At 40.3% G+C, this 16,862-nt stretch overlaps 1 protein-coding gene across 2 annotated transcripts; it reads right to left on the bottom strand.

Annotated features, from left to right (window-relative positions):
* Positions 1-3,684: 3,684 nt before the first annotated feature.
* On the bottom strand, positions 3,685-10,474 carry LOC309497169 (uncharacterized protein). Of its 2 annotated transcripts, none has more exons than XM_082167393.1 (9): positions 10,170-10,474; positions 9,910-10,062; positions 7,332-7,469; positions 6,910-6,993; positions 6,154-6,644; positions 5,711-6,038; positions 4,787-5,588; positions 4,426-4,636; positions 3,685-3,804 (listed from the first exon to the last, which is right to left on the bottom strand). In XM_082167393.1, the coding sequence occupies exons 1-9, from the start codon at positions 10,239-10,241 to the stop codon at positions 3,801-3,803; spliced, it is 2,283 nt and encodes a 760-aa protein (XP_082023519.1). In that variant the 5' UTR covers positions 10,242-10,474; the 3' UTR covers positions 3,685-3,800. The 2 variants fall into 2 exon arrangements, with proteins under 2 accessions (XP_082023519.1, XP_082023520.1); XM_082167394.1 differs by having other exon boundaries at positions 9,910-10,059.
* Between the last annotated feature and the right edge of the window lie 6,388 nt (positions 10,475-16,862).

Here is a 16,862-nt window from a genome sequence, read left to right as displayed (position 1 = left end):
TTGTGCAAGTGAGTTGAGCATTATGTTTACACAGTGCATACAATTATATTTATTAATTTAGCAGACGCTTTTATCCAAAGCGACTTACAGCTGAGAAATACAACAACCGATTTTATCTTAAAGGCCCCCTGAAATCAAAATGTAAGTTTTTTAGCTTTTAGTATGAATATTTAGTCTTAAGATTATGAATAAGCAGGTGTGTTCCAAAACAAAGACAAAATTCGAATTTAGGAGATATAAGCATTCAAAACTTAGCATTCATAACATCACCTCAGACTTCAGCTTCTCATCACATCTTCTGTCTAAATCTAAAGCGTCCCGCCCCCATGCTATTATACCACCTGGCCAAAGTGACCGTTGACACGTCACAGAGCAATATGGGTTGGAGATAAGTGTGTGGTTGCTATTACAACAGCAAAATCTTTAAGTCTAACTGGATGGAGAAAAAAATCTCTAAAAGTCATTGTTTAAAAGCTGACTAACTAATATAATATTATTTTCTTTGAAGTTTTAATTCAAATAGTATCTTTGAATTAAACAGTGTGATATCATCTACATCGACTTTATATTGTCATCGGCCATCAAAAAATCCTTATCAGTCGTGCACTAGCATATCCTGCTAGTCTGCATCAAGCAGTTTTTGTTTGCTTTTTGAAAAGTGAGTGTAATAAAAAGTGAGTATGTGATGATAATGTCAAATCGCATATAAAACAATAATTGTGATATTGTCGTAGAGGATCGCACACATCCCTATGTGACAGTGATTTGTTTGCTTTTCTTTCAGGGTTTGTATATCAGCGGGGTGATGGGCGATCGGTTCAACCTCCGCTATGTTCTGTCATTTGGTTTATGTGGATCAGCTAGAGTCTTTAACCCTCTGGCAAGTTTACCCAGAAATGCATTAGTGTTGACCAAGCACTGCGTTTCAGTTCACGCTAGAATGAACCAAACATTACGGTAACACTGACCTGCATTACATGGGCTTTAAAGTAACACTTTAGTGCAATGTATGGGATTCGATGGCATTTTCGTGCAATTTTCTTGGAATGTCAAGTCGTGACATTTCATGAAATTGGAGATGTTTATAGAATGGAGTTCAACGGAATCCCATGGACTGCCGTTGTTGTGATGTTTACCGGAAGAAGAACTTGTTCATGAAAGGCTATTCGTGTTTTTGTTTTTTGGGGTGGGGGATGCAACGTGATTCGTGGAGTTTGACTGAAGTGATGTCATGGACTGAAGTTTTGGGGAGGCAGTAGAATTTCATGGCAAGGATTCTTGGAAATTTCTTGGAATGAAATGTCATGGGTATTGGGGCATGGGGTGGAGTGTCATGGCATAAGATTCAAGGAATGTCATGTAAAACATTACATTAGCATTGACAAGACATGTCATTAGAATGAAAGAATTGTATTAGCCTTAACAAAACATTGTAACAACACTGACGCATATTGCATGAATAGGAGAGTAATACTATTAATGCCTTTGTTCAACATTAGTCCCACTGAAACACTGGATTTCAATTACATTGCATATGAAGAAATGAACAAACGCACAAAAGGGAATACAGAAAGCAGCTCTTTTATTTACACGCTCCCCTGTATCAAAAAAGCACCAGCCTGCCCCGTGTGAGGCTCGAACTCACGACCTTCAGATTATGAGACTGACGCGCTGCCTAACTGCACCAACGAGGCATGTGCTGTGACGAGTTGTGAGCGGTGAAGCACTAGCTTCTAGATCATCTGCCATTCGGTGCAGCTCCAACAGCACTGCTCACCCTTAGCCGTCACGTCAGGATGGCCGAGCGGTCTAAGGCGGTATAAGGTTCAGGTAAGCTGGGGAACAATAGTCCAACAAAGGTGGGGAAGAAGGGAAGAAAAGGGGGAAGGAAGAAAAAGAGAAGGGGAAGAAGAGAAAGAAAAAATTAAGAAAAGAAAGGGTGAAATGTGACGTTCAGAGATATGTCTTCCTTAGCAGAGGTCTTATGATACATCTTCCGGTTTCTTCGTGTGGGAAAATCACGCATTTATATTACACTGTTTTCTATTGCAGGTGCTCACCGAGACCGGGGTTCGAATCCAACTAAAGCCAACTTTTTGTAATATTTATTTTTTAATTAAATAAGCATTTTTTTGAATGCATACTGTTCCAGTGTTAATAACATATGCATATGTAATTTGTTTGTTGTGTTTTATTGATATTCTTTCATGAAAAAATAATGTTATTTGCATTATTATGCAATAAACAAAGATGCAACCCATTAAATAGTAACTAATAGGCTGAAAAATGTCTGTCACAAGAATAACAAAATGTACAAATTATATTTTTATATACAAATGTTATAGTGTTGCAGTGTACTGATAAAATATTGTTGTAATAAAGTTAAAGTAAATAAGCAATTTTTTTTGAATGCATACTGTTCCAGTGTTAATAAAACATACATATATAATTTGTTTGTTGTGTTTTTTGATATTCTTTCATAAAAAATATAATTACCAATGGAACAGTGTTATTATTTAGTAGTTGTTGTATTACTATTGATCTGATTAAGTATTTTTTTTTAGGTTACATTCAAATAAGAAACTTGGAAATCTGTTATTTGTAATGAACAAAGATGCAACCCATTAAATGGTAACTAATATGCTGAAAATGTATATCACAAGAATAACAAAATGTACAAATTATCTGTTTATATACAAATGTTATATTGTTGCGGTGTACTTATGAAATAGTGTTATATGAAGGTAAAAGTCAAAAAGCAATCACTTGCCAATTTGTTTTTATTTTACAATCATGCCAACAGAACAGTAATGAATATTAAAATGTTAAATAACATGTTTTAAAAATAAATAAATAAAATGAAATGAAATAAAATAAAAAACAAGGAATAAAATGTTAAATAAAATGTTAAATAACATTTAAAAAACATATAAAAACATAAATAAAAATGTTAAATAATATTCAACACAAGTATTATCAATTGTGAACTATTTAAACAACTGTTAAAACACACGATATACACGTTGCTATATACACAAAAATATCTACATTATTTGGAAAAGGTTCTCCGCATTTCCTCTAGCCACACCTCTTTTGAAAGCGTCTCAGTCTGTGGGCAGTACACCCTGCCCCTGTACTGGCTATGTCCTGTTGCACTTGTTTTGAATTGCCCACATTTTTTACAAGTGTTGGCCTCAACAGTTCTCCTGTAGGGTCTCTTGGGCATGGCGTCTGGATTGGCAGCTGGTGCAGCGGGTAAGCGGGTGCCCTGTACAGCTGTTGGCTGTAACAGTGGCTGTATCAGTTGTATTCCCTGGACCATGGGGATTCCCTGGACCATTTGCTAATTATTCTAGCTAATCTGAAAGACAGCAGTGGTATTTACCGTCTCTTCATCATCATCCTGACCAGCATCCTCCGGCTCTGAGGGGAGAGTTGAAACAGATGTTTCAGAGGGAACAGGTGTGACAGCAGTCCCTGAGGGTCCAGGTGATGAAGGAGACAGTGTGAGGCCTTGTGTGGGGTCAGGGACCAGTGAAGGAGATGTGGAGACCGGTACAGATGTGGCACTGCTGGTGACCAGGGTGGAAGAACCCGGTGTCAGTGTGGAAGAGTGTGGTGACAGAACAGCCTCCGGATCTGTTATTGTGTGATCCTCGCTGATGTCACAGAAGCCCTCATCTTCCTCTCGCTCCTCCACACTGAGGTCCTCAATGAGCTCTGCTGTCTGCTCAGAGTCTGGGTTCATGTCCTGCAGTGCCTGACCAGTCTGCTGGAACAGATACTGCACTCCAATGAGCTCACCTGAAATAAAAACAACAAACAAACAGAAATTAAATACAATGTTGTGTTTCATATTTGATACATTAGGTTTTTGTAGTAGCTCATATAGTGTGAGAATATAGAGCTCATCATCGAGGAGAAAAAAAAAAATATTCAGAGTCCCAAAACCTTTAATTATGGGGGCAAAACATTAAATGAAATGCAATACAATAATGATTGAGAGAAAAGTCTGATGATCATTTTGATATTTACATGTAACATGATTTTCTAATCAAGTGAACCTAAGCTGCTTCAGTCTAGTGACTAGTCATTAAATATTACTAACAATATAAAAGTTATTCTTACAATTACTTTATAAAAATCAGTAAAGGTTTCACAGTGAAAGGAAACGTGAAGCACATGCTGAAGGTGGACACTTTTACAATTATACTAAAAGACTTTTACTAGCTAAAATATGGACTATAAATCAGACAACAGAGGGCATGTTTCCAGAAAAGTTTTGATCATGTTGATAATTTAGAGGCCTTTAGAAACTTGCATATCAATTATGATACAGTCGACTATAGGTTTAAATCTGACATATAGACGAAGGTTACACAGAAATTGCAAGTTGATAAACAAACAAAAAAAAACATTTCTCACCGGTTTGTCCTTGCAGGGGGACAAAACGTGGGGACCACTTTCCTGCCAAACAGCTTTTCATAATTACTGTTTACACAGTGAACAAGTTCTCCAGTGTAGCTGCGCAAAGCTGATGGCTCCGCTGACAGGGAAGCCGCCTCCCGGTCCTGGTTCCACCGGTGTAGACCCTCCAGCAGATAAATCTGAAAGTTCAGACTGTTCGCACTGGTCCCTGTAAATAGACAACAGTGTTTAGGGGGTGTTAAAGAAACACACAAAGACACTTAATGCTCTTTCTTTACACATGCACAGTGTGTGTGTGTGTGTGTGTGTGTGTGTGTGTGTGTGTGTGTGTGTGTGTGTGTGTGTGACAAAGACATACCTGGGATGAAACGGTTAAGGTGTAAATGAAAGGACTCAAGAGAAGTGGAGCCTCTGGCACATCTGTATGTCTTCAGAAGCACGCCTCCCTTGGATAAGCTCCCCGTCTCTGTATAGAGCACAACACCAGGGGGGTCTTGAATGCATTTCACATGCTTCTTCTGGACATTCCAGATGTGCTCCATCCTTTCTCGGTCCAGGAGAGGAACACCCAGGGAGTCTTTGCCCTTGCTGCTCAGGAGCTCTGTAAGCAGCCGCTCAAGGAGAAGGATGGTAGTCTCCTCTCCATAGGTCCTCCTCCGGCAATGGAGTGCCAGCTCCTCCCTGGTAAGATGCTTGATGACATCTTCATCTGACAGCACAGGCCAACCCTGGGATACTAACAGCTCTCTCTTTGCTTTGCGAAGCAAAGAAACATCAGCCGCATCCCACTCAAAAATGCACGCTGACAGCCGTGACATGAAGATGGGATACAGCTGATGGGCGTCAGTTGTACACCCCATGGCAATCCTGCGCATAAAATGCCAGATGTCCAAGCGAATCATCAGATCAGGCCAACCTCTGAATCTGGTTTTGAGCTTGGTCTCACCCACATCAGTGCAGCAGCCACAGTCCACGTACAAAACAGCAGGTGGATCCACACTAGCCTGCTGGTACCTTTTCACCAGACCATCTACCATCATGTCCAGTCCCGCTCCTTCCTGCGCTGTCAGCACACTTATGAGTACCTGACCAAACTCATTGCCAACAGAGGTAAGCCAGAGTCCTGTTCCCCTTGCCGTCCCAGCCAGCTTCTTAGTGATCTGCAGGAGATGACAGGAAGCATGCAATGTAATGAAACATCACACCATGTAGAATATGATACGCATGCTCTGATAATGATATAACAGTAAACAGCATAAATTAACAAAAATTCCCTGCTAACCTTTTTAGTGGAATCCATCTTCAAGACTGAACCATACGTGGATGTTATCCTTGCATGGATTTCATCCAGCCTTGTCAGGATGTCTTGGCTGTAGACGGTGAGCAGCCACTTGCAGCTCGGCACCACTGTAGGCTCTGGGGGTTCCTGGAACTTTATTTGCGACACCCCGGGTCCTTTGAGGAAGTCCACACATTGGGTGGTGTACCGGGCCAGACGCTGGAGCCACTCCTCGCTGTGGTTCTCACGCAGCTGTTTAATGACCCGTGTGGGACTGTTGCCTAGACCACGCTCACGCAGGAGCCGAATGACTCTCATATCACAGGCATACCTTAGGAAAAGCAAAATTCACACATTCATATATTTTACATATTTGATTTGTAAAGTATTTGCAAACATATGTGATATTGGGCTATCAACTGGATGTGGAATGAAAGTGTACTTACTTCCGCGTGAGGATGACCCGAAACTCAGAGCGATGGCCCAGATCCAGCTGTTGCAGGACAGTCTGACTCCAGGACACATGCGAGGCTTTACACTTGGTACAGATGAGGGTTTCTGTGACCATGTTGTACATCCTATCGATGTCCAAAACCTGCCGTGCCCTTTTGTGCAGACCGCCTCCTGTCAGCTGATGCTGCCCACAGGCAGAATTGGGACAGAGAACCTTGACCTTCCACAGCTTGTACGGCATCCACAGCAACAGAGCATGGCAAAAAAATCTGTCTGGAGCTGGAGCCTGATTGTATATAAGTGCTGGCTGTGGTGGGTAATACCAGAGCTGTAGGTTGTCTTGAAGCTCTGGTTTTCCCTTGGGCCCCGTTTTAAAAAGCCTGCTGGCAATCCACCTGTGATCCTCTAGTGGCAAGGTCTCCGACCACAAACGATGCAGTCGAACTGCAGATGCAGCTTGCAATATTGCCCCCGAAGGAGCAGTCTGTGAAGGAAAAAGACAAAACATTTAGTCTAGCAGGTCATTTATTTAATTAGCGCTTTATCTATCCAGGACTACCCTCATATAAAATAGAAAATATTGGATGTCAAATACATACTTAAGGTAATAGAATAAAATGTATACATTTGTTCCAAAAGGTTTCAGAATTGTGTCAGCTGCTAGCACTATTTTGTGTGACTCTATGGAGTTGTGACAGTTAATATGCAAATTCAATTATTTTAGACCAATACAAATTTTAATTACTTACCGAGACAATAGTGCAGGAGTCTGCAGGACTGGTCACATCTGCAGTGGTTCTGGAGACAGAGGCTGGAACTCCAGGGTCTTGTGCCTGTACAATCAAGCAATGAAATATAATACATGTTGCATCTATAACAAGAGAAATTTTAACTAATCCTAGATGGAATTATACAACACTGTTCAAATGTCTAGGTTCAGTAATATTGTTTTTGAAATATAATTAAAATACAGTCTAAAACAGTAATAGTGGGAAATAATTGCAATTTAAGATCGCTGCTTATTTGAATCTGTTTTCAAATGAATTTAATGCATCATTGCTTCATTACAGTATCAATTTCTTTATAAACAAATACTGACCCCACCAACTTTTGACAGTAGTGTATATAAAATCTATATCTAAATCATTATGCCAGTACTAACAGTTCTTACAGAGACAGAGGTGCTTGGTGTAGGGGCGCTGGACACTGCTGTGCTGGGCTGGTCAACAACCTGAGATGGTCTCCTAGCCACACTCAGATTTGGCTTTGCAGCAGATATGTGGGACCCACCAAATCGTGGCTTGGCAAACTAAAAAAGGGCAAAACAAATTCAACGAAAAGACAAATTTAACGTAACAGCACATTGGCAAAAAATATATAAAAATGTAAAATTAGTAAATGAGAAAATATCTATTCTTCCTATATTTCATTGTATAACTAAAGGAACTGCTTTCATTCTTTGTCTTAATTTGTTTCTGTGTATTACCACCCTCTGCTATTTATACAGACTGAAATAAGCACAGTTAGAATAGAAAAATGTGTGGTAAGGTATTGCTAGAATGTGAGTATATTGTAATTCAACAGGAACCTTTAAAAATGACTTAAAATCAAAACTAGTTTGCACATAGTTTGTAAGAGAAAGCGTTTATTAACAGTAATGAAGGTTACACTTGAAATGGCTACAAAACAGATGCATGATGACTTAATTAATAATATGTGTATAATTAAATGTGCATAAGTGGAATATTACCTGAGAGATACAGAATGAAAGACGTAGCTTCAATAGCCAGTTGAAAAAGATCAAGAGAGATGCCATGACGGACGTGAGTGTCCTTTAACCAATAATGGCAGAGCCCAATTAGAGAGGAAGAGGAGAATACGAGAGCAGAGCCCAGAGAAGAAAGAGAGATCACATAGGTTACATTGTTCTTTCACCATTTTACTTGATCATGTGACTAAACCCACCTGAGACGGTCGCCCCTGTACAAGGTGTGACAGCTGGCAGGTAGGTGTAAAAACATACGAGCCATTTCCACTGAACTTAAACCTTTATACTTTAAAACGTATATTGAAATTACAGTTCTTTTTAACCCTTTCACGCATAGTGGTCACTACAGTGGACAGCTATTAAAAAAGCATTTTCTTGAATTTGCACGGGTTTTTATGGCAAAGTTGCACATCAATCTCTTCATTGGACCCTGGTGCATCATCCTATAAATTGCAATCAAGTGGCAAGCCTTTGTGTTTCGATTTTTTCCCCCTCCAAACCAAGATGGCCAAGGGTCAGTCAGACATGCCAAGTTGCTCCAGAATATCCACCCATTCCTTCTATCCTAGGAGACTCTTGTAGGTAAAAAAAATATTGCAGCATAAAGCAATATCTAATGAGTCATATCACAGTAAAATTTTCCAAGTTTTGATTTTAGATTGAGAGAAAACTCTGATTAATCACATGTCCACTGTAGTGGACGTCATGCATGCAATGGCTATATTTCAGATACAATTCATAATTATAATGTGAATATTGTTTTTGAAATTTAAAACTTAAAAACTTAATATGCATTGACTTTTTCTACTGTAAATAAATGTATTTGTATTATTAGAATGTAATTTTCATTGACATCGAAAAAAGTCATGTGATTACATAATGTATGACACTTGTAATGCATTACTTTACTTGTTAGATCAAAAAGTAATCTGATTTTATAATGCATGTTATTGTAATGCATTTTTTACTCATAACATCAAAAAGTAATCTGATTACATAATGCATGTTACTTGTAATGCGTTTCCTTTCTCATAACATCAAAAAGTAATCTGATTATGTAATGTGCGTTATTGTAATGTGTTTTTTTACTCATAACATCAAAAAGTAATCTGATTACGTAATGCATGTTACTTGTAATGCGTTTCTTTACTCGTTACATCAAAAAGTAATCTGATTAGGTAATGCATGTTACTTGTAATGCGTTTCTTTACTCGTTACATCAAAAAGTAATCTGATTAGGTAATGCATATTACTTGTAGTTAATTACTTGTTAGATCAAAAAGTAATCTGATTAGGTAATGCATGTTACTTGTAACACATTACTTTACTTGTAACATCAAAAAAGTAATCTGAATGCGTTATGCATGTTACTTGTAATGCGTTACCCCCAACACTGATCATTTCAGATGAGATTGAAAAAACGTATCGCTAGGTTTTCTCAGAGGAGGGCTATGATAGAAATGTGCATGTCCATCTTGAACATAATCAGAATTATCAGCTAATAAGGGTAAATCTCCATACTCTGGTGCACTGGAGGGAGCATCTGAGTGGTTTCCACAGTTGTACCTTGACAGGCTGTAGAAAATTCTGATGGAATCACGTCCTCATGTTCTGATAACAAAGATACGCAAAGTGCAACTTGTATGAAGTTGTATGAAGCCATTGCAATATTTTGCATTTATATTTTTTGTATATATTTTATAGTTTTCACATTATTTGATATAATTGCATTGATTAGATTGTTAAATTCACATACTTTATCTGTTTGATTATTGTCTTATATTTAATACAGTATATCTTCAGTTTAAACCAACCGCATGCTGTCCACTCAAGTGGACATCTGAAGATCTCTTTGAAAAATTTGTAAAAAAATAAAATAAAAATCAATTCTTGTTTTTCATGCCCTAAGAACAATAAAAACACATAGGAAAAAAATCCTGACTGAGGGTATCATAATTCATGCATGAAAAAATGTTATTACCTTTGACAAACTTGGTATTATTTTCGATGCAGATGAAGTGGGCTGGGGTGGGAGCTGATGCTGACTCTGCTCCATGACCTCTAGTACTGGTCCAGTAGCGGCAGACTGTTGTTCCACAACCCTTGGTGCTTGTCCACTAGAGGCTGTGGCCTGCTTAAGACAACCACAAAAATACATAGGATACAATCATTTTTGAAAGAGAAGAATTTGTTCAGTAAATTATTTTAAAAAAAATACAAGTTACATCTTCACATTATTACCTTTTGAGTGTGAAAACCACACATGCACTTGGGGACCACTCCGAGCAAGGTCGTCTGGCCGCGAGACTGCATCGGACATCTTTCAATCTGTAAACATTATGATACATTTAATATAGAATACATGCATTTCTAACTTATCAGAATGAATGGCAAATTTATTTATTGTCATTTTCCAGGACGTGTGTCATATTTATTTTTATTCATGTTCTTTGAAGGGGAGATACAAACTGTGAAATTAGAGAGAAAGAGAGAGTAAAGTTTGTATCCTCCTTTAAAAAGAGAAACGAGGGGAACATCTCACACCTTCAAACCATCCATTCACTCAACATCCCCACCCCCACTCTCTCAAATCTCTGAATCTCCCAGTGCAAAAAAAAATGTCTTTAATGTAGTTTTTTTTTTTTTTTTTATAGACTAACATAAATCTCAAATGCCTGCAACATTATCTACATAAATATCTATAAATAATAATCACATTGACTTGAATGATTAGAATTAGAATTTTTACATGAATCATTGAATTATTTAAAATGAAGGAATAAATAAATGAATAAAATTCATTAAATAACCTCGGGTGAGCATTATTTTTCTAATAATTCAAAGGCCCGTCATCAATTAGGCTATTCCTTACTTATTATGTCATGCAAAGGTGACAAAAGCACACTCACCTTTTGATACACGTCATGCCACTTTTTCTGTCGAGGAGCTGGCCTGTTACCTTCATTTGACGGCCAAACTCCTGTGCTGGCAAACTTTTTTAGCCTTGAAATCCAGTCAGCATCCGACATGGCTTTATGGGATTTTTTGCCAGACATTTTTGGCATTTTTTGACATTTGCCAGACACGGGGGCTAGGTTAAATCATTTTGGACAAAACTTGTATTAATAAAAATGATTTCTTAAAAAGAAAGCACACACGACATATTACATTATGCGTTCTTACCTGTTGTCCGAAAATACAGTAAAGGTTACAGCAAAATATTTTTCGCGGTCCGCCGTTAAAATGACGCTGCCTGACCTCCGTGACAGTGATGCTCGACGTCTTTTTGACCTCTGACACACCCCTGAGGATTATGTCATTACTTCGTACACCTTCGGCTCAGTTCGGCAACTTGATTGACACTTGGCTATTCACCTAGTGGTGATAAGCGTAAACGTGCCGTCGACATTTCCTTGTACTCTGATTGGTCAAATGTTGAAAATGATAAGAAAATATTGTACTCTGATTGGTCAAATGTTGAAAATGATAAGAAAATGTTAAGAATTTGGCTCTCTGATTGGCTGCAAATGTTATAGTGCTTCGACGTGATTGGCTGTGGCGTTCAACATTGTTCAACATTAGCCCCATATTGTCGGACTATCCTTCGGCAGCTGGCGTTCAGGTCGCAGTCTCCCCTGGAGGCGTGGGTTCGAATCCCACTTCTGACAAACCCAACCTTTGGCTGCGGGCTCAAGCTAGAGTCTTTAACCCTCTGGCAAGTTTATGAACCAAACATTACGGTAACACTGACCTGCATTACATGGACTTTAAAGTAACACTTTAGTCCAATGTATGGGATTCGGTGGCATTTTCGTGCAATTTTCTTGGAATGTCAAGTCGTGACATTTCATGAAATTGGACATGTTTATAGAATGGAGTTCAACGGAATCCCATGGACTGCCGTTGTTGTGATGTTTGCCGGAAGAAGAACTTGTTTATGAAAGGCTATTCGTGTTTTTGTTTCTTGGGGTGGGGGATGCAATGTGATTCGTGGAGTTTGACTGAAGTGATGTCATGGACTGAAGTTTTGGGGAGGCAGTAGAATTTCATGGCAAGGATTCTTGGAAATTTCTTGGAATGAAATGTCATGGGTATTGGGGCATGGGGTGGAGTGTCGTGGCATAAGATTCAAGGAATGTCATGTAAAACATTACATTAGCATTGACAAGACATGTCATTAGAATGAAAGAATTGTATTAGCCTTAACAAAACATTGCAACAACACTGACACATATTGCATGAATAGGAGAGTAATACTATTACTGCCTTTGTTCAACATTAGTCCCACAGAAATGCTGGATTTCAATTACATTGCATATGAAGAAATGAACAAACGCACAAAAGGAAATACAGAAAGCAGCTCTTTTATTTACACGCTCTCCCGTGTATCAAAAAAGCACCAGCCTGCCCCGTGTGAGGCTCGAACTCACGACCTTCAGAATATGAGACTGACGCGCTGCCTAACTGCGCCAACGAGGCATGTGCTGTGACGAGTTGTGAGCGGTGAAGCACTAGCTTCTAGATCATCTGCCATTCGGTGCAGCTCCAACAGCACTGCTCACCCTCAACCGTCACGTCAGGATGGCCGAGCGGTTCAGGTCGCAGTCTCCCCTGGAGGCGTGGGTTCGAATCCCACTTCTGACAAACCCAACCTTTGGCTGCGGGCTCAAGCTAGAGTCTTTAACCCTCTGGCAAGTTTACCCAGAAATGCATTAGTGTTGACCAAGCACTGCGTTTCAGTTCACGCTAGAATGAACCAAACATTACGGTAACACTGACCTGCATTACATGGACTTTAAAGTAACACTTTAGTGCAATGTATGGGATTTGATGGCATTTTCGTGCAATTTTCTTGGAATGTCAAGTCGTGACATTTCATGAAATTGGACATGTTTATAGAATGGAGTTCAACGGAATCCCATGGACTGCCGTTGTTGTGATGTTTGCCGGAAGAAGAACTTGTTTATGAAAGGCTATTCGTGTTTTTGTTTCTTGGGGTGGGGGATGCAATGTGATTCGTGGAGTTTGACTGAAGTGATGTCATGGACTGAAGTTTTGGGGAGGCAGTAGAATTTCATGGCAAGGATTCTTGGAAATTTCTTGGAATGAAATGTCATGGGTATTGGGGCATGGGGTGGAGTGTCGTGGCATAAGATTCAAGGAATGTCATGTAAAACATTACATTAGCATTGACAAGACATGTCATTAGAATGAAAGAATTGTATTAGCCTTAACAAAACATTGCAACAACACTGACACATATTGCATGAATAGGAGAGTAATACTATTACTGCCTTTGTTCAACATTAGTCCCACAGAAACGCTGGATTTCAATTACATTGCATATGAAGAAATGAACAAACGCACAAAAGGGAATACAGAAAGCAGCTCTTTTATTTACACGCTCTCCCGTGTATCAAAAAAGCACCAGCCTGCCCCGTGTGAGGCTCGAACTCACGACCTTCAGATTATGAGACTGACGCGCTGCCTAACTGCGCCAACGAGGCATGTGCTGTGACGAGTTGTGAGCGGTGAAGCACTAGCTTCTAGATCATCTGCCATTCGGTGCAGCTCCAACAGCACTGCTCACCCTCAGCCGTCACGTCAGGATGGCCGAGCGGTCTAAGGCGCTGCGTTCAGGTCGCAGTCTCCCCTGGAGGCGTGGGTTCGAATCCCACTTCTGACAAACCCAACCTTTGGCTGCGGGCTCAAGCTAGAGTCTTTAACCCTCTGGCAAGTTTACCCAGAAATGCATTAGTGTTGACCAAGCACTGCGTTTCAGTTCACGCTAGAATGAACCAAACATTACGGTAACACTGACCTGCATTACATGGACTTTAAAGTAACACTTTAGTGCAATGTATGGGATTCCATGGCATTTTCGTGCAATTTTCTTGGAATGTCAAGTCGTGACATTTCATGAAATTGGACATGTTTATAGAATGGAGTTCAACGGAATCCCATGGACTGCCGTTGTTGTGATGTTTGCCGGAAGAAGAACTTGTTTATGAAAGGCTATTCGTGTTTTTGTTTCTTGGGGTGGGGGATGCAATGTGATTCGTGGAGTTTGACTGAAGTGATGTCATGGACTGAAGTTTTGGGGAGGCAGTAGAATTTCATGGCAAGGATTCTTGGAAATTTCTTGGAATGAAATGTCATGGGTATTGGGGCATGGGGTGGAGTGTCATGGCATAAGATTCAAGGAATGTCATGTAAAACATTACATTAGCATTGACAAGACATGTCATTAGAATGAAAGAATTGTATTAGCCTTAACAAAACATTGCAACAACACTGACACATATTGCATGAATAGGAGAGTAATACTATTACTGCCTTTGTTCAACATTAGTCCCACAGAAACACTGGATTTCAATTACATTGCATATGAAGAAATGAACAAACGCACAAAAGGGAATACAGAAAGCAGCTCTTTTATTTACACGCTCTCCCGTGTATCAAAAAAGCACCAGCCTGCCCCGTGTGAGGCTCGAACTCACGACCTTCAGATTATGAGACTGACGCGCTGCCTAACTGCGCCAACGAGGCATGTGCTGTGACGAGTTGTGAGCGGTGAAGCACTAGCTTCTAGATCATCTGCCATTCGGTGCAGCTCCAAAAGCACTGCTCACCCTCAGCCGTCACGTCAGGATGGCCGAGCGGTCTAAGGCGCTGCGTTCAGGTCGCAGTCTCCCCTGGAGGTCTGGGTTTGAATCCCACTTCTGACAAACCCAACCTTTGGCTGCGGGCTCAAGCTAGAGTCTTTAACCCTCTGGCAAGTTTACCCAGAAATGCATTAGTGTTGACCAAGCACTGCGTTTCAGTTCACGCTAGAATGAACCAAACATTACGGTAACACTGACCTGCATTATATGGACTTTCAAGTAACACTTTAGTGCAATGTATGGGATTCGATGGCATTTTCGTGCAATTTTCTTGGAATGTCAAGTCGTGACATTTCATGAAATTGGACATGTTTATAGAATGGAGTTCAACGGAATCCCATGGACTGCCGTTGTTGTGATGTTTGCCGGAAGAAGAACTTGTTTATGAAAGGCTATTCGTGTTTTTGTTTCTTGGGGTGGGGGATGCAATGTGATTCGTGGAGTTTGACTGAAGTGATGTCATGGACTGAAGTTTTGGGGAGGCAGTAGAATTTCATGGCAAGGATTCTTGGAAATTTCTTGGAATGAAATGTCATGGGTATTGGGGCATGGGGTGGAGTGTCATGGCATAAGATTCAAGGAATGTCATGTAAAACATTACATTAGCATTGACAAGACATGTCATTAGAATGAAAGAATTGTATTAGCCTTAACAAAACATTGCAACAACACTGACACATATTGCATGAATAGGAGAGTAATACTATTACTGCCTTTGTTCAACATTAGTCCCACAGAAACACTGGATTTCAATTACATTGCATATGAAGAAATGAACAAACGCACAAAAGGGAATACAGAAAGCAGCTCTTTTATTTACACGCTCTCCCGTGTATCAAAAAAGCACCAGCCTGCCCCGTGTGAGGCTCGAACTCACGACCTTCAGATTATGAGACTGACGCGCTTCCTAACTGCGCCAACGAGGCATGTGCTGTGACGAGTTGTGAGCGGTGAAGCACTAGCTTCTAGATCATCTGCCATTCGGTGCAGCTCCAAAAGCACTGCTCACCCTCAGCCGTCACGTCAGGATGGCCGAGCGGTCTAAGGCGCTGCGTTCAGTTCGCAGTCTCCCCTGGAGGCGTGGGTTCGAATCCCACTTCTGACAAACCCAACCTTTGGCTGCGGGCTCAAGCTAGAGTCTTTAACCCTCTGGCAAGTTTACCCAGAAATGCATTAGTGTTGACCAAGCACTGCGTTTCAGTTCACGCTAGAATGAACCAAACATTACGGTAACACTGACCTGCATTACATGGACTTTAAAGTAACACTTTAGTGCAATGTATGGGATTCCATGGCATTTTCGTGCAATTTTCTTGGAATGTCAAGTCGTGACATTTCATGAAATTGGACATGTTTATAGAATGGAGTTCAACGGAATCCCATGGACTGCCGTTGTTGTGATGTTTGCCGGAAGAAGAACTTGTTTATGAAAGGCTATTCGTGTTTTTGTTTCTTGGGGTGGGGGATGCAATGTGATTCGTGGAGTTTGACTGAAGTGATGTCATGGACTGAAGTTTTGGGGAGGCAGTAGAATTTCATGGCAAGGATTCTTGGAAATTTCTTGGAATGAAATGTCATGGGTATTGGGGCATGGGGTGGAGTGTCATGGCATAAGATTCAAGGAATGTCATGTAAAACATTACATTAGCATTGACAAGACATGTCATTAGAATGAAAGAATTGTATTAGCCTTAACAAAACATTGCAACAACACTGACACATATTGCATGAATAGGAGAGTAATACTATTACTGCCTTTGTTCAACATTAGTCCCACAGAAACACTGGATTTCAATTACATTGCATATGAAGAAATGAACAAACGCACAAAAGGGAATACAGAAAGCAGCTCTTTTATTTACACGCTCTCCCGTGTATCAAAAAAGCACCAGCCTGCCCCGTGTGAGGCTCGAAATCACGACCTTCAGATTATGAGACTGACGCGCTGCCTAACTGCGCCAACGAGGCATGTGCTGTGACGAGTTGTGAGCGGTGAAGCACTAGCTTCTAGATCATCTGCCATTCGGTGCAGCTCCAACAGCACTGCTCACCCTCAGCCGTCACGTCAGGATGGCCGAGCGGTCTAAGGCGCTGCGTTCAAGCTGGGGAACAATAGTCCAACAAAGGTGGGGAAGAAGGGAAGAAAAGGGGGAAGGAAGAAAAAGAGAAGGGGAAGAAGAGAAAGAAAAAATGAAGAAAAGAAAGGGTGAAATGTGACGTTCAGAGATATGTCTTCCTTAGCAGAGGTCTTATGATACATCTTCCGGTT

This window comes from Leuciscus leuciscus (genome assembly GCF_965113295.1).
Source record: "Leuciscus leuciscus genome assembly, chromosome: 4".
Classification (NCBI taxonomy): Eukaryota; Metazoa; Chordata; class Actinopteri; order Cypriniformes; family Leuciscidae; genus Leuciscus; species Leuciscus leuciscus.
The sequence above is the reverse complement of the archived record's forward strand: the minus strand, read 5'-3'. Positions and strand labels throughout refer to the sequence as shown.